The sequence below is a fragment of the Mytilus edulis genome, chromosome 2 (genome assembly GCF_963676685.1).
Source record: "Mytilus edulis chromosome 2, xbMytEdul2.2, whole genome shotgun sequence".
Taxonomy (NCBI): domain Eukaryota; kingdom Metazoa; phylum Mollusca; class Bivalvia; order Mytilida; family Mytilidae; genus Mytilus; species Mytilus edulis.
This window is the reverse complement of record NC_092345.1, coordinates 72,870,726-72,898,393: the sequence shown is the minus strand read 5'-3', so window position 1 is coordinate 72,898,393 and position 27,668 is coordinate 72,870,726. Positions and strand designations below refer to the sequence as shown.

The 27,668-nt window shown below is 30.8% G+C and overlaps 1 protein-coding gene across 3 annotated transcripts; it reads right to left on the bottom strand.

Moving 5' to 3' along the window:
- Nucleotides 1-3,877: 3,877 nt before the first annotated feature.
- Nucleotides 3,878-27,426, bottom strand: LOC139512862 (D site-binding protein-like). 3 transcript variants are annotated; one of them, XM_071300796.1, is made up of 4 exons: nucleotides 26,892-27,426; nucleotides 24,427-24,633; nucleotides 23,656-23,874; nucleotides 3,878-8,489 (listed from the first exon to the last, which is right to left on the bottom strand). In XM_071300796.1, exons 1-4 carry the CDS (start codon nucleotides 26,989-26,991, stop codon nucleotides 8,179-8,181), a joined length of 837 nt encoding a protein of 278 aa, XP_071156897.1. In that variant the 5' UTR covers nucleotides 26,992-27,426; the 3' UTR covers nucleotides 3,878-8,178. The 3 variants fall into 3 exon arrangements, with proteins under 3 accessions (XP_071156897.1, XP_071156898.1, XP_071156896.1); XM_071300797.1 differs by having other exon boundaries at nucleotides 3,878-8,492; nucleotides 24,577-24,633; nucleotides 26,892-27,422; XM_071300795.1 differs by having other exon boundaries at nucleotides 3,878-8,492; nucleotides 26,892-27,416.
- Nucleotides 27,427-27,668: the final 242 nt, after the last annotated feature.

Genomic DNA, 27,668 nt, shown 5'->3' with positions numbered 1-27,668 from the left:
GAAGCTCCCCTCATATAATCAATGTTGTGAGTAGTATTGATTTAAATGGACAATAGATGGACAATAGACACCTGTAAACAATAGGTGATTTAACAGGTTAAAACTGTGTAACTGAGTGGACCGTATCAAATGAAACTCGGGTGTTTGTTTATTTTGCTATCTTCTGCAGACTGGAAAAAAATGAACATCAAAATCCAGGTAAGGTTTTAATTTTCTGAAACGTAGACTTCATATAACTTTTATATATCTAGTTCCTGCCATGCCTTAAAACTTTCCTGGATGTACCAGTTTGTCTGTACTCATAGTAATTTTGGAGGTGTAAACACGGCCATATTTTTCAATTCCTTATGATGAACCTTAACATGGTTATTACCAATGCCATTTCAACTGATCGGGCGGAGCTTACGTTTTAATTTGCATAAGGACAGTCTATTTGAAGATGTGTGTGATAAGGATGATAGCCGTTATAATTATTACTGATTTCTAATCACCTATCAGTGTCATCAAAGGAATTTAAAAAACAATGACTGGACACTTCATTGGTGAGTTTATCCTAAAACACCTATCTATAGATGGACTGGTTTATTGTCAAGTGAAATAAATTGAGTAATAACAATGACATAGTTTATATTTTTAAAACAGATATTAGATTCCTTCACCTTGCAAAATAATTTTCTTGACAAGTGAAGCTTCATTTTGTGCCTTGAATATCTGAGCATATATAACATCAATTAATTTCTGGAAATGTTCATTTACAGTATGTTTAGAATGTTATGATCAATGCACTATATTTTGTGTATCAAAAAGGTAGTGATCAGCCTTGGAACATTTAGATATCAAGTCAGTTCCATAAGGTTTTGATTGCATTTCATGCAATCTTTACCTAAAAATTCAAGCAGTCACTGAACAAGCCACCTAGGTTTCTGACTTGTTACTTAAAATTCATCATTTTCTGTCAGGTTTAAGTATACACCATACCATATAAGGTAACAATTTTCCTAGTCCTATTCATCTATTACTCAATTTATTTCACTTGACTGGGCGGAGTTTAACCGATTCGCTCACAATAAACCAGTCCATCTATAGATAGGTGTTTTAGGATAAGCTCATCAATGAAGTGTCCAGTCATTGTTTTTTAAATTCCTTTGATGACACTGATAGGTGATTAGAAATCAGTAATAATTATAACGGCTATCATCCTTATCACACACATCTTCAAATAGGCTGTCCTTATGCAAATTAAAACGTAAGCTCCGCCCGATCAGTTGAAATGACATTGGTAATATAACACAGAAACTTGTGATTGATTCTTTCCCTACCACTTTTTTATGACTGGTAACTGTTTCTGTCCTATTTTGCTATGAATGGAATAGAGTTATTGGTCTGTTCCATTAAAGGTATACAGCAATACACACTAAAACTTTGAAATGCATAATACATATTTTCTCTTTTCAATTTTCTCTTCACCTCTTAAAAACCTGAGTTCATAACTAGTGTTTCGGTGTGTCTCTATTGCTCAAACAGTCAGGTTTCCATGTAGTTTATCTTGGCTGTTGTTATTCTTTTAGTCAAAGACTCATTTTGTCCATGGTGTTTTAATGTTTTAAATTAATTCATCTTTTTTTAATAATATACAGATTGGATGGCATAGATTATGGCTTTGGTGCCACATAAGTTCTACAGAACCCTATGGTAACAATTTACTACATGACCAATCAGATCTATATCATAAATGCATGGAAAGTAATTCATATATATATATATGTATCAATCCCATGATTGGACAAAAACAAGATCATCCTCTCTCACACTAGGAAATTCTTCATTATGATAGGTTGATTTTTTTAAATTGCATGTGAATGATGACTTGGAGATCCTCTATATAGAAACTCAACTTTGTTTTGACCAGAAGGCATGTATGGAGGCAACGATGTCTGCGAGATCCTCTATAGAAACCCGACTTTATATTTATCAGAAGGCATATAAGGAGGCAATGATGCCACAAAGGTTCCATTGAACTTAATGACCAATTCAATCTGAGATTCAATCCTACCAGAAATATTAAATGGACTATGAAAGGTCGTTAATCAGAATAATTTTATTCATTTTATTCTGAAGCAAAGAAAACCATGGGGAGTTCTAATTATGCCTGACAGATTATTCTTATTTAATAACTTTTTCATCTTTTTCTCTGAACCTATGGATTGTGTTGACAGAACTTCACAGGACTAACACATTGTCTTATTACAATAATACTCTTTTCATTCCAATCAGCAGAAAAACAATTCACAATTATTATAACAAGATATTATTCTGTTATACTTATAAGTGATACTAGAACACACCTGTGATATCACAGGTCTGTGACTGAATTAAAGTATATAAATATGTGCAAGCCTTATTTTAGTATTGGTATTGACATCTGATAAAGTCATGCCGATTATAAGATGTACAATTTTCTCTTCTTTCAAAATCTTTCTGTTTGAACCCTTCAACCTGGAACTTATCAAATATTGGTAATATAAATTATTTGGAAAACAAAAGGGCCTGGAATGGAGTATTTTTTAATCAACAGCATTGTCCTGTATTAGATATAAATAAAGTTGAATTCTTTGATTCGATGTTTTACGTCATGCCGCCAAACAAATTGAAAACTGTATCTATACGCATTATTTCAAGTCCAGATTTTTAGTATTCGTATGGTCATCTTAGAAAGTCATACTTTAATTAAAATACATGTACTACAATAGGGAACAATGTGACAATGATTGAATGTAGTAGTGTCAACCCTGTGATTATGACCCGTGTTATAGCAAAACCCTAAATACACCATTTGGTGGTGCGCTTGTCAGATGAGAAACGTACAGATAAGGTAATAGGTAACAGGTGAATATACTATTGGTATCGGTATCGGATTCACCGAGAACTTGTTAATTATTGGCAATATTAATTATATGGAAAAGAAAAGGGTCTGGAGTGGTGTAATTTTTTAGGACAAGAGGTGTCCTTCAGCTGGCCCCTAAAAGAATATGTACTAGTTCAGTGATAATGGATGTCGGAATTATACAATTGTCCTATATCAGCTATATATAAAAGTAAATTCTTTGATTTGTCGTTTTTACCCCATGACCGCTGACAAATTGGACCTCTTTATTTTAGTATTATAGATGTTTGTTTCTACTAAATTTTGAGTTTTAATGAGTTTGATAGTGGCTATTGGGAATAGATTCAGTTGTTTTAATGAGTTTGATAGTGGCTATTGGGTATAGATTCAGTTGTTTTAATGAGTTTGATAGTGGCTATTGGGAATAGATTCAGTTGTTTTAATGAGTTTGATAGTGGCTATTGGGTATAGATTCAGTTGAGCACTGAGTTTGATAGTGGCTATTGGGTATAGATTCAGTTGTTTTAATGAGTTTGATAGTGTCTATTGGGTATAGATTCAGTTGTTTTAATGAGTTTGATAGTGGCTATTAGGTATAGATTCAGTTGTTTTAATGAGTTTGATAGTGGCTTTTGGGTATAGATTCAGTTGAGCACTGAGTTTGATAGTGGCTATTTGGTATAGATTCAGTTGTTTTAATGAGTTTGATAGTGTCTATTGGGTATAGATTCAGTTGTTTTAATGAGTTTGATAGTCTCTATTGGGTATAGATTCAGTTTAATGAGTTTGATAGTGGCTATTGGGTATAAATTCAGTTTAATGAGTTTGATAGTGTCTATTGGGTATAGATTCAGTTTAATGAGTTTGATAGTATCTATTGGGTATAGATTCGGTTGAGCAATTGATGTTCTGTAAAGCCTCTAGTAACTGTTCTCCTAAGCATCTTATATTTGGTCATTGCAGATAGATTAAAATATAATAACAACAAAAACATTGACCTGCAGTTTGTTTATTATCAACATGCACATAAATGGTCAAACTGAGGTAGAAATTTATACATCATATCCCTGAGGTAGAACTTGTATAATCAACGAATCATAAATCCTTTTACATCTATTATACAGAAATTTTGGAAAAATGAAACGTACTAATCTATTTACCATTATAAAATATTTGAAATATTAATTGTAAGATATAATTGTCATTTATTTATTTTAACCATGTGAAGAAAGGGAAACAATTTGAATTATCTCCCTTTAATACTAAGGATTAAAGAAAGTTAATTTTTATTATTACGCTGCAATATGAGTAAACAATTGCATAAACTTTCCTGTAATATTGTTAATATAAAGTTTTAAATGTTGCAAAGCACAATTTTTTTCTGATAGAAATTAAATGAACATTATAGTTCTTTATGCATTCTATCTTGTTAAATTCTTTCAAAATTTCTGTATAAAAGATGTACTTCAAGCTGTATAAGAACTTGATGGATCATTGATTCGATATATAATAAAAAATATCATTATTGTACAAAACATTAACATATTTACAAGGCAGGAATCAACAAATGTAATCACTCCTATGGATTTTACATCTTTACCCGTAATCTGAACTTGATTTTAATGATCTTGAATAATCATGAAATATATGTTTAACACCTACGTAAAAGAAATATATGAAGTTTGTGATATTGAAAATTTTGTCACTGAATATTGTGAGGTTATAGTAAAAAAGATGAAACACTATTCTTCAAGATAAAATAACTGATATGTTCCTACATTGGTAAAGAAAAGGGTGGGCTAAATTATATGTGCCCTTGGTATAACATTAAATACTTAGACATCTTAAAGCAAAAAATAAATTTAATATTATTAAACTTGCAAAGTAAGCATATATTCTAAAGTTGTATAAAATTTTATTCCATCTCCTTTGAAAATAGTTAAATTCGGAAATTCCCATTAAAAACAAATTTCTTACTTATGAATGGTTTATGCAGATCTGGTTTATTGTTATATTAAAATCAATAAAACAGTTGATTGATTTTTGTATTGTCTACTGCTCAATAAACATGTGACTTTAAATTCACTTTTCAGATATCAATAAACACTAATTACTTACTTGCATCATTATTATTACTGAAAGATAGATTTTGTCCATTTCTTTAGGTAAAAATATTTCCCCTTCAAATAAAATTTTCAAGATCACAAACTATGTCTAAGTTATAACTATATGCATAAAACATACTTTAAACATATGAATTCAAGTGTAATAAGGCATTTGTAAGTCCATCCCCCCATATAACTCAATTTTTAATACCACAATAATTTACTTAAATTAAAAAGATGTTAATTTCCAAAAAAGAGTATATGTACATTCAGGATAAAACCAACATGTTTCTGATTTTTGATAAATACATTTAAAATATCATACAATTTGAATTAGCACAAAATATTTAGCAGCACTATTGTGCCTTTCCAGTACTCTAAATTTTCCAATGTGACAACTTAAATTAAAATTGAATGGTAATATTTTACACTGGTCAAAAGGGCCAGTTCAGCTAACAATTTTGATGTACGTATATGACCTTATACCGGTTATTTTGAGGCTTTTTACCTCTAAGGTTTTACATTATACAGCTAAATGCAATAAAATCAACAATTCACTATTATTTCAATCTTGAAATATAACAGTATTAACAAAATCATTTAACAAACATGAAAAACACAATCTCAATCTAAAACACTGACCAAAAATCCCGCACACATAATAAAGGACACTATAATACACATTTATAAAAAGATGCTGTCTATAGGATCAAAACAAGCTATCCATGTACTATAATTTAAAATTTGAATTTACAGTTATAGGTTTTTCAACCATAACCCAACTATGAATTTATATATTTATATGACCTGATGGTAAATTGAGCAATTATTTAAACCAAAAAAATTCCCATTACAAAATTGACACTATATAACAAAAAAATATAACCCGTATTACTTATCTTATTTTCAAAATAATCATTATCTTAATACGTATAATATCAAATGCCCTGTAAGATATAAAAATCACCGGAAATTATCATTGCACATGTAAAATGATTATTTGAAGATACTGTTAACATATCAAATCTTTTCTGTCAATTTATAGGTGAAAAATCAAACAGCAGGGACAATCTACATATCAAAAACAAAGTACAATAAATGTAAATTAACACAATTACTAAAGAATATATATAACTAAGTTATTTCAAACTACAAATCTACATAAAAATATACAATTTAACATATCTACTGAATAAACATTCAGGCCAACGTTTTTGTTTTCACCAAAACTGCATACAGTATCAGATTATTGCTAATATTTTTTTTCCTTATGATGTGCTTGAATGTTTATCAAAACCCTTTTTTTCAATTTTTCACCAGAAGACTGCATGGGGCAATTTAAGGTTAATGACAATTCACCCTCTTTAAGAGAAGACCAAAATAACACACTTGCAAGCCCTGACAGGAAAAGTGATCTTATTAACAAACAAACTGAATAATTGGAGAGAAAACCTTCAATCACCCTCATTTTAAAAAGTAGGTGACAACCTTACTATGTGATAAATCTGATACTATGGGAATTGATTCAAACAATTTGACACAAATAATCACCAAAGTATCTGCTTTAGACAGTATAGCATTTAGTAACCATGGAAACTGCTTAGAACTGAATTACAGAACAAGTAACAATGGAAACGATTTTACATTGTTTAATAGAACTAGTAACCATGGAAACTGCTTAAAACTGAATAACAGAACAAGTAACTATGGAAACCATTTTACATTGTATAATAGAAGTAGTAACCATGGAAACTTCTTTACACAGTATAACAAAACAAACTGTAAAATATTAACAATTCCTATCACTAAATTGTAACAAAACATGAAATGATATCACCGAGATCGAAAACAAAACAATAAACATTTGATAAAACCTAGGACTATTTTTTATTACTCATTTAATGCATGACAAATATTGCTTTTGTTTTTAACTTTATAACATTATAAAACAGATAATGATAACGTATAGTATTAGGAAATAAGTTTGCATGGAGTGCATTTTTATTTTGATTGGTTTTAATATTGTTGCATAGCTTAATTCAATTTTTCATGATTAAATACTTATCACATACATGCATAAAACTTATAAGACAGTAGACTAAGTAACACCATTTTGATTTTTATTATATATTTATTTCAAAGTTTCAGAATGTTCTTCTTTTTGGGGTGGTTTATAAACACCCCTTTTTTTAATTTTTAATTGAAGAATACCATTGTGAGATCCAATGTGAAAACTGTCTCTCAGCATTAAACCTACAGTAAAACCAGTGGTAAACAATACTTCATCTCAATCTTTCAATTTATTTTAGCATCAATTAATATTTTGGACATCGTTATAGGAAGACAATAAATCTTTTAGTATTGTAGGATACTTTAACATTTAAAGTTCATGCATAACATCTTTTGAGCTATATAAGTTTTAAATGTCTGAATCAAGATTTCTTTAAAATATTGAATGTAAATTATTCAATTAAAAAAAAATGGTTTTGTATTATTTTTTTATATTGGTTATTTGTTGTAAAGTAATGTCATCACAGACAATATGACCTAAAAGGATATATACATACCCTGTTCAAAATGTACAAAATAAAATTTAATTAAAAGTCCTATACTGTATGGTATATCTTTCGTCTTTTTTAACCTCATGTAAAAAAAAATGTTTCCCCTGTGAAGAAAAATCTTTTGTAAATTGGTTGTTTCAATATTAATGAGCGGTAAGTTATGGAGAGGAGCTCTTTAAATAGATTACCATGTCATCAGTTAGATGCCAATTCTTTGTTATATTTGACAAAAGAAGATTTAAAAACCGACATAAAATGTTTTTTCTTAAAACATATATCAAGTTTTCAACTCATAGTCCAAAGACAGTAGTTAATTTAGTAAATAAAGAATAGAAATACCTTCCCTTCTTTCCATTGCATATTATTTTGATTCATAAATATTTAATAACATTGGTTTATACACACTATCTGAAAATATTTCAGGTTACCGGTACACAAATATTGTTTTTCCAAATACATTTCTATTTTTGAATTAAAAATTTGTAATTCTTAGTCTGGCTAATATACCAAAAAATAATAACAAAAAAATTCTAATATATTGAAATCAATAAAAATACAATAATATATAAGTAAGAACACCGGAATATCAGAACACATTCTTCTTAGATAGAATGTTTTAATACTTATGTCATGTTCTTCCACGTTTCTGTAGTAACATATGTTTTAATGATGATGCCTCTTCTCGTAATGTTCCCACTTGAGCTCGTAAAATGGCATTCTCCTTTTCCAAAAAGCTTGCTCTTATTGCAATTTCATCTTCTCTTGATTTTCTGGCATCTCTAGATTTTTTGGCAGCATTATTGTTTCTTTTTCTTCTTTCGAAATACTTGCCATCTTTCTGCTCATCTGGTATAGCTTTCTTTTCACTTCTTGGTCGTTTCTGTGTTTGCTGAACTGCAGCTAAAGCTCTAGCTAAGGTGGGAGAGGCACTGGCTGCTGCTGCTAAAAATAAAACAAGGAACTTTTTAGTATACTTTAAATGTATGACAATAACTTCATAGTATACTACATATGTATGACAATAACCATGATAACTTCAAAGTATACTTAAAATGTATGACAATAACTTCATAGTATACTACAAATGTATGACAATAACTTCATAGTATACTACATATGTATGACAATAACTTCAAAGTATAATACAAATGTATGACAATAACTTCATAGTATACTACATATGTATGAAAATAACTTACAGTAAAAAATGTATGACAATAACTTCATAGTATACTACAAATGTATGACAATAACTTTATAGTATACTACAGTTGTCTGACAATAACTTACAGTATACTGCAAATGTATAAAAGTAACTTCTTAGAATACCATAATAATATTACAATTGATTCTTAGAAGATATGACAATAATCATCTAAAGGTATTTGTATTCTTGTACCATAGGTTTAACTACAAATGTACTATCATGAACAAAGTAAGATAACCTCAACTAAAATAGTCAGTACTAAAGGGTGTTGATTGCATATCATTCTATCTTTACCCTATACAAACATTTTTCAATAATGTTAAGAGCCTCAACATTAGAAATCCACATCCTAATTTTTCTAACCAGTAAATCAGTAAATACATAAAGAAATGTTCATTTTAAAGGACAGAATGTTTGAATGCCATCTTTTCACACAGTATATATAGACATTATATACATGTCTATATATATATAAGTACGTCTGAAGCAGTGAAAGCTCTACAACAGATTTATCCATTGGATCTATATATAACAGGCTATTATTTGAACTTGGAATTATTTTTAATTATGGAATTTGGATAATTTCTTGTGCTGGAAATTTTTAATAAATTCCATGTTTATTCTGTACTTTAAGATAGTACATTATAAATAGAATGTACTGTGCTGCGCACAACACTATCTATACAAAATACATTGTATGGAAAGTGTTATGAACCGCTCAAACATTAAAATACCAAATAAACATGGAATTTATAACTTGAATATCTGATTATATAACATTAATATATTGCTTGACAAGGGTAGGAATGGTCGTTTCACTGCACTGTTAGGGTAAATCAAGCCAGTGACAAAATGGCTTTGTGAGAGTAATCTTGCAGCTCTGGATTATTGAGCCTAGAACAGACTTCACTCTTTTCAAAGAATATTTTACTTGAGAGAAGTTCAACCATATCAAAACTCATCAATTCTAAGTCATAGTACAAGGAAATCAGTTCCTGGCTAGAGTAACATACAATCACTTTAGCCTTTGTAATAAACAGCATATATATATAATATAATAAAATTTATTTAAAACAAACAGATTAAAAATCCTTCATTTGTTTTATAAAATAATGCCTTCCTGTAATATGTTTTCCTTGTTGGTAACAACCTGAATATTGATTATGGTCTCTAGGCATGGCTTTACTTTTTGAACTTTCTATTTTTAGTTCTTATCTATCGCTCCTTATTTCATTTAATTTAAAGGGTACCAAAGAACAAAGGGTAACTACCAAATCTAATTATGAGTACTTTTCTGTTTTCCTTTTTTGGGTTTAATAGCAACCCTTCTAAGACCCCGATGAAAGTCTGAGCAATACACATTTATTCAATCAATAATATTATTATATAAGTTTTATGTAAGAATAAGTGAAATAAGTTACAATACGGACAGACTATTGTTGGTCAATAGTTCAGTTATATCACATTTGGTCTACATTGGACAATAGGTTGGTATAACAGATTATATAACCAAGACTTTTAGTACCTGGAGGATATCAGCCACAAAATTTACACCAAATTAGTTTAATCAGTGTTACAACATAAAACTAATCATGTATGACAGATCTTGACGTAGTTGAATATTTGATTTTCTATATTACATGCTGTTAAAGTAAACCATATATCCTAAATTCCTATTTGATTTATTTTTTTTATATTTAACCATATATTCTAAATGTCTTTAATATGTCCTCATCAATTATCTAGAAAATATTATAATGTATATCCTTCAAGTCAATTTCAGGATTGCATATCCCTAGCACATGCATGTACCATAAGTAAAGCCACAAACATTAAAGATATCACATACATATTTAATCTTCCTAAATCCCTCAACAAAGATAATGAATTCAATATCTGTAACTCTGTGTTTTTTTAATTTTTAAATTCACGTATTTCCCTTTCTACATAATCAATTTGTATGTCTTAATGACATACATGTATTTAAGTAGGTGTAGATTTCCTCAATAGAGATAATCTTAAAGCTTAAGTTTTGACATAGTTGTACTCTTTCAAAGGAAAGAAATGGGGACCACTTAGAAAGTTCACAAAATCCCCCCTATTCATTATACATATATAACCACACCTTTAAAAGGAGATACTCCTCGAAATAAGATTGAAGTATTTCATAATAGCGAGTCCATTTTAGCTGCAAATGTGTTCCAAAGTATATGCATTGGTTGAAATTCATTCCATTTTCTTATTTAAAGACTTATGTTCCGGTGGTAAAATATACCATGTTGAAAACAAAAGATCTGTATTTTATCACATTAAATACTCATCAATAGTAATAATGTTGATTTTATTTTTCATGTGCAGAACTCAACAATTATAAGATGTTTGATAAAATCAAGGAAAAAGCAAGGATCATCTGAAACCCATTAAGTTTACCAGATAAACCCTTCAAAAGAGGCAAATATAACTTTTGTTCAACTGAAGCCATTATAGTTTCCGATACACAAAAAAAATCTTCACAAATTAATTCAAAACTATTAAAATACCTGTGTGTATGAACCATCCCTATTTTCAGATTTTTTTAAAACTTTTAACAGTGGGTAGTTATTATGTATATATGTAGAATAAACAAAAAACATAGGAAAAGAATAGTTTCTTCATATAAATTTGTTTTGAGTACAAATTGAAGGACCTTTTTTTTTTATTAGATGTTGCATACACCAACAATGCCCTCATTTAAAAATAATTTCTGTTTATCAATTTGAAAAAAAATATTCTCTAAATTTAATTTTCTAAACGTCTTATTGACGAAACAATAAAACATTAAAGGTACAGAGGGTTTTTACCTTGCTTGCACGGTTATCTATGTATATGCATTGTAATAAAATTGAGAAAGGAAATGGTGAATATGTCAAAGCGACAACCACCCGACCATAGAGCAAACAACTTAGATAATAAAAATTTTATGAAATATAAAGGGTGTTTAGAAAGTTTATTTTAAATTATTATTCTTTATAATAGTATAAAAGAGTATCCATACATGAATTTTCGATCCAAGACAACAGCACACAAAACCTAAAAAATCTCTTGTAAGCAGACTTTTTAAAGATGACACAATAATATTATAAAATGCCAAAACAATAATATTATAAAATGCCAAAAAAATTTTTTTTGTTAATTCAAACCCAGCTTACCTAAGCCATGCATCTGTAGATAAGGATTCATATAACTTGACGATGTAGGAAAGCTACCCATTGTTGATGGATACGGCAGAGAGGGTGACAACGATGGTGCCCCATGATATGGTGAGAAAGACGATCCAATAGACATGGAGCTTGGAGGAAAAGATCCGGAAGCTGGCTCCAAGTGAGAACTCAGACCATGGAAGTAAGAATCACCGAGTCCGTTCATCATGTTCAGTGTATTAAATCCATAAACAAGGTGTCAAGATGGTACACGGTTATACAACACCAAACCAAATGAACTTAATGTAAACCCTCAAAATGACCACTGGCCAACTGACAGCTACTTCCTATTCCGTAAATTCTCTATGAGATACACAAATATTGAAAAAGTGTTTTAGCTGGAATGTGCATATAAGAAATCCTTGTCTTTGTAAACAAATGTTGCTCGTGAGCTAACACATTATCAAATACTTTTTTTTTTTTAGCTCAAAAGTCCAATAATCTAAATAATGGAATTTCTTTAAAACTTTTGAATATTGATTCCACAGCAAATTGTTCGCACTCTGTTGACCTTCAAAATTCTATTGATACAATATCCTTTTGACAATTTCCTCATCAGATCCTTGTATGTAATTCCTGGTCAGTTATAGCTATTTTGTAACTCCTGGTCAGTTATAGTTAGGATGTAATTCCTGGTCAGTAAATATTAATCCACTTAAATTGATGATGAATCAATTTACTTCCCATTCATCATTCCGTGGTTTTTTTATTCTGTTCTTGTTTTTTTGCAATAAATTAAATTTATGTTCTACTCCCTTAAAAGCAGCCAAATTTAAATCTTAGAAGTTGACCAATCAATGAACTGTAATTTTGTAATATTATTCAACATTCAGACATAATTCACAATACACACATGGTCTGACAAATCTTTTCTTACATAATAAATCATAAAGGTCAACTAAAGCTTACTGGGAATTAAAACTAATATCAACAATTAATTAATTCTTATTACTCATTGTGTTTTAACAATTACAGAAAACACATTTTTTATTATTATGAAAAAAAAACTTGAATGGATAAACTTCATTAAAAAAAAAAATTTTTCACCTGAAAATTACCGACCAGCATAAATAAAGTCCAATACCATTTATATTTGCAAAAAACAATTTTAATTTAGCATGATAAGACATCAACGCCTGAATCATCACAAATATCTTCCATCATCACTTTTAACAACAAAGTTTCGTTAGTCCGTTTACACTAATATATCGTTAGTCCGTTTACACTAATATAATTCACAAATTTTAAATTTTGCTACCAGAAAACTTTTTAAAATAAATACAAATGAAATATGAAGAAACAACAACAGTTGTGGGTCAACAAACGGTATAATCCATCTTGTTGTATTTATGATGTTTAATACCTCTGGCCATTACTGACCAAGTTTTATTAAGTGACCACTATCTACATATCATTCATGTATTTAGATAGAGGGACAAAATAGGGATGCATGTTTATTTTCAAACTCTAATACACAAGTATATATAATATATGTATGACCTACACACCTGATGGTGTTTGCCTCATGAAAGAGTAGCTTTAGCCACTGTACACCATAATATAGTCAATCAAAAACAACAGAAAGGCAGGATATAGAAATGAAGAAAATATAGCATTAAGCTACAGCTTTTTTTATAATCTGTTTTTTGGTAAAATGCATGAATAAGGACTCATGCTTCCAATTAAACTGTAATTGCCAAATATAAGTTCAGTGTCATTTCTGTAATTACAACAAATTTGAAAGAAAAAAGTCTACACCCCAAAATCCGTAAACTTTTCAAAAAGGAATTTGTTGTACTTTGTCCTACGTTTACCCTAACAAATTTCCATTGCAAAAACTGTCAAAATCTGAATTATCAACACCTTTGGGTGTAATTGAAACTGCAAAACACATATGGTGCTGCAGATTTTTTGATAAAAAAAAAAGACATTTTTTATGGGTACTAACAGTTCCTAAATTTTCGATATAGTACAAAAGAAGAACACCCCTTCCTAAATTTGGCACAGAAAATGTTTCTCGCCAAAGAGAGTTTTCTCTAAATTTCTCGCTTTTTCTACACCAATGGTCACTATTTTAATTTTGATTTCTAATTACTAGGGCAGCAGAAAATAAATTTACTACTACCTATTATCTTGGATGTAAAGTCTAGGTGGGGCCAATCATCTTTATTTACTTCCTTTTAACATTTAACTGTAAATTTGTGTGAATTGAAGTTGAAATTAAGGTAGAGAACTCCTGTTTGAACTAATAATGGATTAGATAATTATTTAATTTACCTGACGGGTTATAATTAGCGAAGTGGTACAATATTTAGTAATATGTTTAGCTCAATGCAGTCACAGAAATCAGGGATATTCAAATTTCTGTTTAAGAAACATTGACTGGTTTAAGGGGAGGGAGGGTGAGGGGGGGGGGGGGGGGGTCTGGGAGGTTGGAATCTCCTCCTGTTTTATTACAAAGGAAAATGTGAAGTTTCATAGTGTTCAGGGTTTGTTTGTTAAATCAACCTCTTTTCCAAATGACTGAATATGCTCCTATGATATTTAGTGCCATAAATGATCCTATATTTAATTGTTTAATCAGATTGCATCTTACAAACTATTTATCAATATAAGTTGTCCTTTGCCAAAAAACAGTTTTAATGGCAGTCAATGTTTTTTTAATATTTGGTCAAACCATTTCCCCAGCACAATACAAAGAACCCCAAGTAAACAACTCCATATTACTATAAACAGAACATTGATGACATAAAAAGATTACATGTCATTCTAATACACAAAATACCTGTATATTAATTACACCACATGTCATCTTAATACACATAATACCCCAATATTAATTACTATGACTGTCACTTCAATACACATTCCAGTTAATGCACTACTGGTTGAATGTCCTTAAATATTTTATGATACATTGTATGTATACATAAAAGTGCACACGCTAATTATGTACATCTTATTTTCTCTAACTTTCTAATTTATAAGTTAGTTATAGTGTAGCGCTGCAGATCTTCAAAGAGTTTGCACTATGAAAGGTCTTTTACAAAACCTAAAATGAATTGTACCCTCAGGTTTGATCAGCCTCAAGGGAGTTAAATGATACAAGACATTGAATAGTTTCCATTGAATTTTCAATCTTATTTCTAGTGAAGTATAGTGGTGGTAATGTGTTTGAAGGTATTTTGAATCATATCACAAACTATAATTCCACAAATGCATCAATCAGTTAAAGTTTGCTGGTTAATTCTAAATTAAAACAATATAAAAGCATCTGTCCATTTGAAACCAGATTTGGCTAACTCACAAAATCTTGTTTAGCAAATCAACTAGATAACTGATATGCAGGCAATCCTTGGGGAAACAGCCTTAAAATTTCATCAGTAGCTGGCATTTTCTAAGTTTTGGGGTTAAAATATATATCATATGTAATTTTGGGGTTAAAATATATCATTTGTAAGGACAAATGGTCTCTTATCCAAAAATATTGAAAAAGACAAACATATCTATTAATGATAAACTAGCTTGCTGTTCCGTGTCAGTCAAGGCTATAATGGTTAACTTTTACAAATTGTGACTTTGAAAGAGAGTTATCTCATTGGCACTCATACCACATCTTCTTATATCTATGATAGACATAACTTACAATAGTTTTTGTCAAATGAGCCCCTGCATCCCAAAGTATATTTGGGAGAGCTGGTGCAACTGCTCATAAAAATTCATGGATAGATGTACACAGTCCTGACAGACCAAAAGACCACAGGACATACTATTAACAATAGAGAGACTAAAAAAAAATATTTGACAACATAATTATAATTTACTACATGTACCATGTTTTCCATTCTGTCAATATAAACAAATTATTTATAAGGGATGTTTGGGTGACTGACTAATGAATAACAAGGAATATGATGATATAGTAATTCTTTAGACAAAGCATTCATATGCACAATTTACAAATATTAAATCCAAGGAGCAGTGCTTTAATTGTTCTTTGTGACCATTCAATCATATCCAAATTAGAATTCACTGGTTAAAGGACTTTTACTACATTATTTCTAACAAGTATGATTCCTCCCCTGGTAAATGTTTTCAGACAATTATATAATCTTTTAGACCAAAATATCATGACTTTCTGTTGACATATTATGAGAGAAACACCTCAGAAAAACTACATAAAGGGAGATAACCAGGTTTCTAAATTTTAGATCCTTGGTGTCATGGGAGATAACTCTAATTTTTTTTCTCAAGAAAATTTCTAAGAATTTTGTTTTCAATCTTTTTTCTCAAATCTAATAGAACATCAGTTTTATAATCAATTTCAATTTTCTTTGCAAATCACATTGGAAAACCATGAGTACACATTCTAAAATGTATCGCCTGCTTTACTGATCATAATTGTAATTCTTTCAAAGTACATGTATCACAAAAACATTACTTTAAAACCAATTGTAATTAGGATCCATGATAATGGGGCCTAGAGAGACCATACCCAACAGACATGTACACCTTACAATCATTCTATAAACCAAATATAGTTGGCTTTTTGCTTTATGTAGTACTTCAGAAACAAGCATAACCATGTAAACTTAGCATTCATTAATGAGCCATGAAAATGAGGTGAAGGTCAGATGAACCCTGCAAGATCTATCTGACGGAAAGCAATATATTTCATCATTCAGGAGTAATAGTATACAGTTATTTTTAAAATATGTAACAATGCAATAGATCAAAATATTTCCCAAGGTATGAGCTGATCTACATACCTTGGGCAATATAATTTAATCTATTGCACTGTTACACATTCAATATCTGTTTTATTACCTAATACATACTGAGTCAGTTACAATTTGATTGGACAACATGAATTCTTTTAACAAATCAGATTTCAGAGTAAGAGGTCATAACAGGTCAGTTCAATAGACTGCACACAAGTGCAATAGAACGATAATTTCCAGTGCAATAGACCATGGAACAAATCAAAGAGCTGAAAGCTCTGAAGAAAAATGACGCCACTGTCTCTAATATTGGGATAGTTTTTATGCAAGTCTTGATTTTCACATACCGTAATTAGTTTAACAATGCAACATGTCTCGTAAGCATATAATTGATATTCGTATATATGTGTGTGTGTGAAGTGAAGGTGACAACTGGCTGTTTTTTTAAGACAAATGAATAGGTCAAGACTACTGAATTGTACAAATAAATACCGTAGAAAGGCTTGTATATTTCTCACTGGTACATAGTCTGAATCCGGGTCCGTTCGCACCCACTCATGTTCTCCCCCTTTCACTTTCACACCCTAAATGTTCGCACCCAATCTTAATTGGTTTTATGTTAAATAACTCTGTAAGCAAGTGTTTTCTTATAAGTATAATTGTTGTCATTGTCTCAAAATAAAGTGAGACAGCATTTTTATTTGTGTTGAATAAATCTTAATCATGTTTTGGATAGCGTATTAATTTGTTAAAAATAATAATAATCCTTTCTAATTAAAGTGGTATTTTGTCAACGTTTTATTTTGTGTTGAATAACTCTTAATCATGTTTTGGTTAGTGTATTGCTATAACTTTGTTTCATTGACTTCTTTCAAAATGAAGTGAGATTCTGACTATGTTTTTTTCTGTGTGTTGAATAGATTTTATCATGTTTTGGTTATAATAGTGGATTGCTATATTTTGGTTCCTATATTTTATTGTTTCGTTGTTTCAGATCAAAGGGACCAAGCTGTTAAAAACAATTATCTTTTGTGTTTTTCCTTTAAAATCTTCAATGTTTTACTCATACCAAGCTATAAATACATTCAGTATTTACACCAAAGCAATTTAAAACAACAATCATGATTTTCCAATTATTCAACTTGAATTTGAATTAAAATTGAGCGCGAATGAGTAGAGTGCGAACGGACCTTGGGTGCAAACGTGCGAGGTGCGAACCTGCAAGGTGCGAAAGTGTATTGGGCGCGAACAGACCTGATACCACAAAATATTAAGTAAATAATCTTTTTGTTACTGTTATCAAAGGTCTAATGAAACTCAGGTAATTTCAAACATTTGTCAAAGAATTCTAGTCAAACCAGCACCTGGTTAAATTGGCACCTGGACAAATCAGCACCTGGTTAAATCGACACCTGATATAGTCAATTCGTCACCCATGTTAAATATATATTTTAACAGTATTTTAAGCAAAGTGTAAAAATAAGTAAGGGGTTGCCAGAATTTTTTTCAGTATTTAAGCAAAAAGAGTTAAATACTAACTTTCACATTTTTGGGTGTTCATTGTACATTTTGTATATATTTATTTTTCTCAACTAAATGACATTTTTGGTGTATTTTTAATGATATATATATGAGTAGTCAAAATAATTATTACGTCTGGCAAGGCTTTTTAAATTTTATTCTGGGACACCTTTCTATGACCGCAAGGCTATGTTAATTTTTTTCTGGGACGCCTTCCTAAGAAAGCTTTCCTACGAACTTCGTAGGAAGACGTCACAGAAAAAAAATAAAATAGCCTTGCCAGACGTCATAATTATTTGGACTAATACATGAGATATTGGATATTTTTATGCATTATTTAAACCAGTTGAGCATTTTACAGGATTGTTTGTTTAATGCTTTTTAAACTTTACTGAAAAAAAACCACCTTAAATTTGCTTATTATTTGGCATGAATGTTTGATTTATTGAAAGGGACTCATAGTTTTCCATTTTAATAATTGTCTAATTGTTAAAACAACAGCTTGGGTAATGGCTTCGTTGTTTACCTTTATACACAACAACATAATTTCACTTTGGTTTCGTTGTTTACCTAAATACACAACAACATATTCACTATGTACTTGGTAACAGTTATTAATTAATTGAATAGAAAATATTATAACAAATATTATTGGATGCCGAATTGACGTCAAATAGGTGCCGATTTGACTAGATGCCAATTTAACCAGGTGCCGACTTGACTTGTACGTTTCAATTCCTCTGCGATCGTTTGCGATATTTTCTTGAGAAAAACCTATTTTCCATCATCAAAGAGAAGAAGAAACTGCTTGAAAATGATTCTGGAACGCTTCATGATTGTTAAAATAAGTTAAATTCACTCAAAAAACAATTTAAAACTTGCGATGTTTAAACAGGAAGTTTCAAAAGCACGTGTAAAAAAAGAAATTAACCGGTGAGAGTGGAAATCCGTACATAACAGATATATCTATATTACGACTTTGAAAGCAAAACAGTTCCATCCTTTTGTAAAACAGTCTTTAATATACCTATCACATTAATGTTTGAAGGGTCTTAAGCTTATTCAAACCATAAAAGTCGGTATGAAACACCAAAACGGAATGAACAATAACCGATTACGTTTTGTAGTTTACAAATTCTAAACTGGTTCCCGTCAAACTACAACACTTTGTTCCGAGTGTAGTGAATACAAGCAGAAACCAGTTAGTTTGTAAACTGGTTCCTGGCTGATTACTACACAATGACCTCTCATGCATAATTAATGATAACACAAGCAGATTCCAGTTTGTATAGAAAATAGTAAATACGAAACCAAGCGCGGTAGGCAGAGAAATGTAATGAAGTTCAGGTCGCCAGTTATGGAACAATGACTGCGTCATTTTCCAAAAATGGCAGAAAAATAGCAAATAATATAGAAATATTAATAAAACAGTAAAATACTCTTTATTAGGTAATTAAACATATTGATATAACTGTAATAGAAGTCTTTTTGAGATTACATTATTTTGAAGTATTAGTAACTTTAGCTTTTACAGTTCAATTTAGAAAAATGTAAACCTGAATGTGGAAAAATCTTACTCAAAATGTTTATGCTCTAGCCTCTATATGTTGAAATCAAAGACCATTCAGTTTGTATACTTATGAAAGGTACAATGTATCAAATTTCAATAGGAACCAATGCAAGCTAGTCCTGACATGGCAGATCGAAATAACAGAAGAGGCTATAAACTGGTATAAAGAGAGATTTATTACCACAGAGTTGTCTGAACAATTTATAATGCATTTTTATAAAGTGTTATGTATATAGGGAACAGAGCTATTTCAAATCCAATGTGGTAATCAAAAGTTCTGAAGCACTGAAGGGTAATTAAAGTACTTATATGCACTGAAGGGTAATTAAAGTACTTATATGCACTGAAGGGTAAAGATAGCTTTAACTTATCAGTGTGAAGTTAACTGTATAAACCATAGGTTATAGTTGATTCAACTACAAATATGGGCAAAGGGAGATAAATCCAATTCTAAATATTACTTAACAATGCATATGAATGATATCATTGATATTTTTAGAACTGATATTAGTTTCTTGCACCTTGCACAAGTTATGTCATATAACATCATTTTGTAACTTAAATATCTGAGCATCTATTTCATTGACACATTGCTAGAAATGTGATGGATAGGATGCATATAATGTCATGATCAATGACCTATATTTTGTGTATCTCAAAAGTAATGATAATATTTGGAAGATTTAAATATCTGGTCAGTACCAAAAGGTTTTGATTGCATTTCCGGATATCTTCCAAAATTTACATCCATTGGGAACTAAACTTTAAAAATAACATCCGAATGATATTTGTCCTTTTTGGTTTTATAAGCTCTTCCATAAGTTTTGGATTTCCAATTATTTTGGCATTGAGGAGACATTTACTGCTAAAATGTGCATCTGGTAAAGTAATTGGTAAAGGTAATGTTATATATTAACTATAATATTTTGAAGTGGAGATATATTTTAATATTTAGAATTCTACTTGATTCTATGTGAGAAATATTTGCATCTAGAAGTTAAGCAAACATATTATCTATCAATCAGCCTTCCCCATCTGATATGAAAAATCTTGGGTCTATAAGTAATGCATTCACACAAGGGTTGATTTCAACCATTTCAAATTGGGTCCCAGTTCATCAGGCTGGGAAACCACCAATATAAATCTTTTTTTATCATCATCATGTACATGTTCAATTTGGTAATTTATCATGTTTAAGCAGATGACAACAAAAAAATCAAAGTGCTTGTGTGCACTGAAGGGTAATGATTGTTTTCATTTTGCAATTTTGTGAATCTCAAAATAAAACATGAATTTTATTTATTGGGCAAGTTAAAACTTTGGAGTTAGAGTTATCTTTCTTTGCTCTTGATTATACATATGTAGTTGAACCAATTATACAACAAATTCATACATCATTGTTTTCTCATGTGAATTTTTAATAAAAATGTTTTCTTCGCAAGTATGGTAATTCGTGTGTACACATCATATTGTAACTTGAATAACAAATAATAAAATATCATCAATGAACTGCATGATATTGATTTGATACAAATGTTGCCCCCGTTTGCATATTATGTTATAAAGGGACATACATTATAACTAAAGAAATGTAAAGTGACACTACCCAAGTTAATACTTGATCTGAGTTTTGTGGTAAAGAGGCAAATTTAAGCGAGTGAAGTAAAATAAAAATTCAGCAATGTTTCCATTTGTAAAAGGGCATAACTCTAGACCGGTAAAAGTGAGGCCACCAAATTCAAACTTGATCTGAGGAGTTTTGTGGTTATAAGCAATTATGCATGTGTAAGTTTCATAACAATTAGTTGAGGCAAACTAAAGTTAGAGAACAGAAACAAATAGTTCAGCTTTTTTTACCATTTGCAAAGGGATATAACTCAAGAACTGTTAAAGTGATGCAACCAAAATTCAAACTTGATCTGTGTTTTGTGATAAAAAGGATTGTGCATAAGTTTCATAACATTTGGATGAGGCAAACTAACTAAAACCAACTTTGGAATGAACAGATATACTGTCGACAGACAGACAAGGGTAAAACTTAATGCTCCCCCAAATAATGGTCCTACTAAACAGCGCCGGGAAAAGAAAAAGCGCCTGGAGAAAAGAAATAGCGCCGGGGAAGAAATAAAGCGCCCGGCAGAAGAAAATAATGCTATTTTATATATGCAATGTGCATAACTTATTTCATTGACACAAAGTTGTCTCATGCCAATACAATTTCTATATATTTTCCCCTGCGCTTTTTTCCTTCCGCCTGGCGCTTTTTCTTTTCCCCAGGCGCTTTTTCTTTTCCCAAGGCGCTTTTTAGGATGACCCCAAAAAAAATAATGCGTATAACTCAGACTTGTTTTATTTAATCAATGTGTACAAAAAGGCTAAGTTATGTTATCATACACCATGTGGATTTTATGAACAAATTTGTCTGTTTAAAACTCAATGAAAATGTTAAAAAAAAAAGTGAATCTGCTACATGTACATTGTAGGTCCATAAAGCAATATTTGGTTATTTCTTCGTGATTGAGGTCAAAATTTGCAATTTGCACAGAAAACAGAAAAACATTTAAAAATTTCTTTATCAACAACTGACCTTACAGAACAAATAAAGTTGAACCTATAGTGTCTCACCTGCCATTGCTGCTTTCAGTGTAAAATAGTAGGTCCGAGAACACAATTATTTCGTAGTGCATTTCTTTTAGAACATAAATGAAAATAAAAAAAATCCCACCTGCGCTTTCTCAAAGAAACTTTTACAGTGTGTTGTACTACTTTTGGGACAAATTATATCAAAATTATAGAAAACTTCATCGGCTCTAACTCAAAATATGGACAATTTTATGTTTAGGGCGTCTTGAAATCTTTTGACAGCTTCTGAAGTGCTAATTTTCAACCTTTTTCACCTGGACCAAATCACTACTTTCCTTTAAAATTCTGGACCCAAATTTTTTTACAGTGTAATTTCACCCCCTACTTCCAATTTGAGGCATTAAACATGGAGAAATAGATTTGGAAGGGGTATAAAAACTAATGGCAAGTAACCCACTGTCAACACTAGGGACTATATTAGTGAACAACGAAAATCAAGGGACGACAATTGTGGTCTCGGACCTAGTAATGTTGACTGTAAAAATTGAGTCCATAATTAAGTATAATACAGAATGAAATAAGTACATCTCCATTCTTTTGAAGCTATTTCTTGATCTTTAATATTAGCTTATGTCAAAATTCCATAACTGTTTGACAACTTTATGCAATTATTTTAAGAAGCAAATCTTTGTACGAACTTTGGTTATAGAACATGACGTCATAGAAACTGTTAAGATGCCATTTTCTATGGCCAAATCAAAGATCATGCATAGATTTGCTACTTAAATTATTTTTTTACAACAAATAGTCATGTTTTTATTTATTCATTTAATATTTGCCAGTGGCTTTCCATAAGGAGGGCCTGCTCCAGTCATGCTTCGGTAATACCCTATACATGTATATTCAACCAAATGTTTCCAACGAAAGGGGGACCTGTGCCGCCCCTCCCCCCCCCCCCCCCCCACTATACACTTTTGCAGCTAGCTAATTTCTGCACTTGTTATGGTTTAAGAAGAGATAAGATGCAAATCAGGGCACAATTCTGGAAACCAAAATAATGCATTAATTTCAAAATAGAATTTGCCGCCATTTCAATATATTCAGTTTAAGGGCATGGAGCATTGAGATAGGGATTGGGGAAGTCAGGTCACCTGACTCAAGTGGTCCCATATACATGTATACTGATGTAAGGTCACCCCTGCCACAGCTGAATGGCATACAAATATGTCCATTTATAATCAATAAGGTAAGACAAAATACTGACCTGGGTTGTACATAGATTCTAATACTGCATCTGGACTAGTTAATGATGACCGAGCATGAGAAATACTTTTTTCAGACAATCGTCTCATGGCAACTGGTTTGGCAAGGTAGTTTTGTAATGACATGTCATGATGTAAGGATGGTTCAATGTTATCCATGTTACTTCTATGGTGTACTGTAACAGCAGGATTTCTCATTTGTTTTGGTCGGTCTGGACTGCCTGTAAATAAAAAAAGCACTTTTAATTCACATGTACATGTAGTTACTATATATAATCTTGGTGCATCTGAAGAATTTTTCTAGATTTTCCTTTATCAGGAACTTTCCACCACAAATATTTGAATGCCAGCTGGGATATGTTACATGTATAATGTTTCAGCATTATGTGTAGGAGCTATTACACCAAGAGAACATAAAAGGTTATGATCATTATCCAAATTCATCTGAAGGTAAATTTTACCTAAATATCGTAAATGAGACAATATCAGTTAATCAAAAGTACAAATTTCGAATGTTTAAACCAAACTTATATTATTTACAGCTAAAAATCACAAGCAATACTTTTGAAATCAACCATTTTGAATATGTTCATAGTTGTTCCATTTTGTAATTATAAAAATGATTATCTAAGCTACCAGGCTTATAATTTGATACGCCAGATGTGAGTTTCATCTTCATAAGATTCATCAGAGATGCTCAGATCAAAATAACATGTGTGGTTCATTCTGTGTTAAGGGATTTTTTGAAATATTTTTTGTAGTCAACTCCATACCTGGTGGAGTTGGAGGTAAATTTTTTTCTTGTTTCATTGCGTAATTAACAGGATGTGGTTCATACAGCCCAGCAGTCGCTGTGCTTGCTGTAGTTCCCATGGAAACACTGTTGTCTTGTGAATGACCAGCCATGTTGTGAGGTAAATTACCAATATCAGCGGTATTGTAACTGTCCATGTAAAATCCAGCAGTTTTCCCATCATTTCCTGAAACAAACAAAAGGTGTACATGAATAAATTATTATCTAAGAATGCATCCCTTTTTAAGCTCTAATTTTCATATCTGCTCTATATATATATTAGTCAAATGCGTTTTGTTTAAATATACTTTTTCACTTTTTGGTCTTTTGGAAAATGTTAGACCCTTCTACAGGAATTTGTTTTACATGCACACATATAAAAATTGCGGTTCTTATCCAACGCCATCATAGGTTTGAACATAGCTTTCAATTGAGACTTGTTTAAATTTATATATATACAATGATATACATGTAACATGTGTAAGGTTGATAAAAAAAATAATTCTTTTGAGTAATCGACTTTTTTTTTAGTATCTATACACAGGCTATTGTCTCACAAGGACATTCACATGGGCACATGTGTCCTTAGTTTCTAGCGATAATTTTCAATTTTCAAACTCCGCTGAAAGAAAATTATCAGTCAGCAAGATCAAAGGAAAATTTCATAAAATATCAATAACTTGTGTAATATTAAAGTACAATGTATATAGTGTAAAAAAAAATTCTGAGACAAGTGCCTATGTATCTTCATGTATACAAACTACAAAGAACTTTAGAACCTAAATATACAGCTTTGCCAGAGCAATAGATACATTATGATATGAGCATATGGTGTATATATAAGATAGCATACTTTCCAGGCAGTAAAATGACCTGCAGAAAACTTGCAGAGATTTTTATTTTGCAATGTTCATTTTGTAATCTGCATTTTATTTTAAAAGCAGAGACAGTTGGTTTTCCCGTTTGAATGGTTTTACACTAGTAATTTTGGGGCCCTTTATAGCTTGTTGTTTGGTGTGAGCCAAAGTTCCATGTTAAAGGCCATACATTGACCTATAATGGTTTACTTTTATATACGCATAACTGTTATTTGGATGGAGAGTTGTCTCATTGGCACCTAAATCTTCCTATATCTATAGAACATATTTTGTCATTATTTGAGTTAGAGTTATCTTCCTTTGTCAATTATTGTTGGTTGTATTTACAATGTATGCAAAACATTTTCAGCAAAAAATATAACTTTTTAATAACTTTACACAATTTGACAAACACCTGACTTTACAGCTTGATTTTTTTTTATTAATATCACTGCACTTCATGTATGTAACTGTGTTCTTATACATTTGTGTATTCAACTTAGACAAGACTTGATAGGTGATCCTAGACTAATGATGGGTGGGGTGGTGGGGTCTGGTGGTTTGAACCCCCCTTTTTGACAGTCAATGCCACTGAATGGGGACATATTGTTACTATCCTGCATTGGAAACGCCCTTCTCTCAAGTCTGCATATAGATGCTTGAGAAAAAACACAAAACCAGAGTGAGGCAGTTAAATACATTAATAATTTATTAATGTCTCACCATCAATAATACAAGCATACAATGTAGTAAACACATAATTTTACCGCATGTTACTATGTAGTTAAATAATTATCCTTTACAATAGGTTAAATATGATGGCATGCCCAGAGTCGAATTTAGGGGGGGACAGGGGGACCATGCCCTCCCCCTTTTCTTGGAAATTTTTTTGATTATATAGGGAATCACCAAAGCAGCCCCTTTTGCAGTCTTTTTTTAAATATGAATGATTGAATGGCATTTGCTTTCACTGCGTCAATTTATACAAAAGGTTTTAAAAATGATAAAGGTTTTTATTATGAAGTTTCTGAAGAAAAAGAAACCCTAAAAATTGTAAAAATCTCTCATCAAAATAAAACTATGTGATATAAAGTTAGTCAAAAATTGTAAATACACTTTTAATATAAACCATTTCTTAAAAAAACAAAATCTCAAATTGACAGAGTAACTTGACATACACATATTGTTATTATAAATCAACAGATCCCATGCATTTTTCTGAATATTTGTAATCATAAGTGTTGTTTTAATCTATTATAATATGTGGAAGTTTGTTTAGACAAACATATCAAATTGTATTTATAATGCATGAATCAATAAAAAAATACTTTTTTTTTAATAAATTCGTAGTTTTATAGAAGGAAAAATATTGACAAATGTATAAAAATAATTTGTATCGTTAAAAAGGTTTCGCGTTTTGGGATATTTTAATCATTATTTGTGTGTAACTGTAACAACAGTTTAGCGGGTATTAACACGTCTTATATGGCATTACATAATGATGTGTAAATTTCTACAAGATGGCCACTATGTGTACTGACCAAGGTCAACAAAATCTGACCCATCTGGTTATCGTGACCTAGCTTACCAAAGTTTTCTGCGCCTGTTCTCTGTGAAAAATGCTGCAATTGTGCCATTATATGCGGATCCATTCCAGGAGGAAATTCACAAAAATCACTTTCCGCCATGGTTTAAAATTTCAATATTTTTTCTATAAACATTGAACAGTTACGTCATTACAAACTTCGGCCTTGTCCATCCTTCATAATCAGACGAGTCCACTTTTTTCTATGGGGCTATCGATTTCCTATTGTTACTTTTGGCGATGATATTTGAGACAAAAAATATATCAAAAGTGCATGTGAACTTTGAATCGATACAGTCTATGTTGTCATTTTTTGTGATTCAATAAAATATGTTGCAAAAGCGATCACCTCATTCACTTGCAAAGGCGAAAACAACTTTAGTTTAAACCCGTCCTAAAAGTCAATTCGTCCGTTACGCCAAACCGATAACTGACCAGTCACGTGATAATGTTTATTGATAAAATTTCACGCCACGTGCTTGCGAGGTATTGATCGTAATAAGCACGATCTAAATAAGTACTTGTACATGTACTAATAAAAATATCCATCTCTATTGTGTAATTGCATTTGGATTATATTGCCTCATTGACATGTTTTTTTTTTATCAGAGACAGTTGTATTATATGTCTCTGGTTTCTATGGCGCGGAATCAGGGTCAAAAATACTTCTTTGTGTATATACATAATTCGATTTACGTATATACAAAACTAATTACGTATATACGTTAATCCAATTATGTATATACAGAAATAATTCCGTATACACAGAAATAGAATTAC

Excerpts from the sequence above, each read along its gene's own strand:
- LOC139512862 (XM_071300795.1), bottom strand. The coding sequence starts at position 26,991 with ATGGCGGAAAGTGATTTTTGTGAATTTCCTCCTGGAATGGATCCGCAT. Across the intron at positions 24,634-26,891 it reads AACAGGCGCAGAAAACTTTG|GAAATGATGGGAAAACTGCT; the intron begins GTAAGCTAGGTC and ends TGTTTGTTTCAG. Across the intron at positions 8,493-23,655 it reads AGAATCTATGTACAACCCAG|CAGCAGCAGCCAGTGCCTCT; the intron begins GTCAGTATTTTG and ends TTTTATTTTTAG.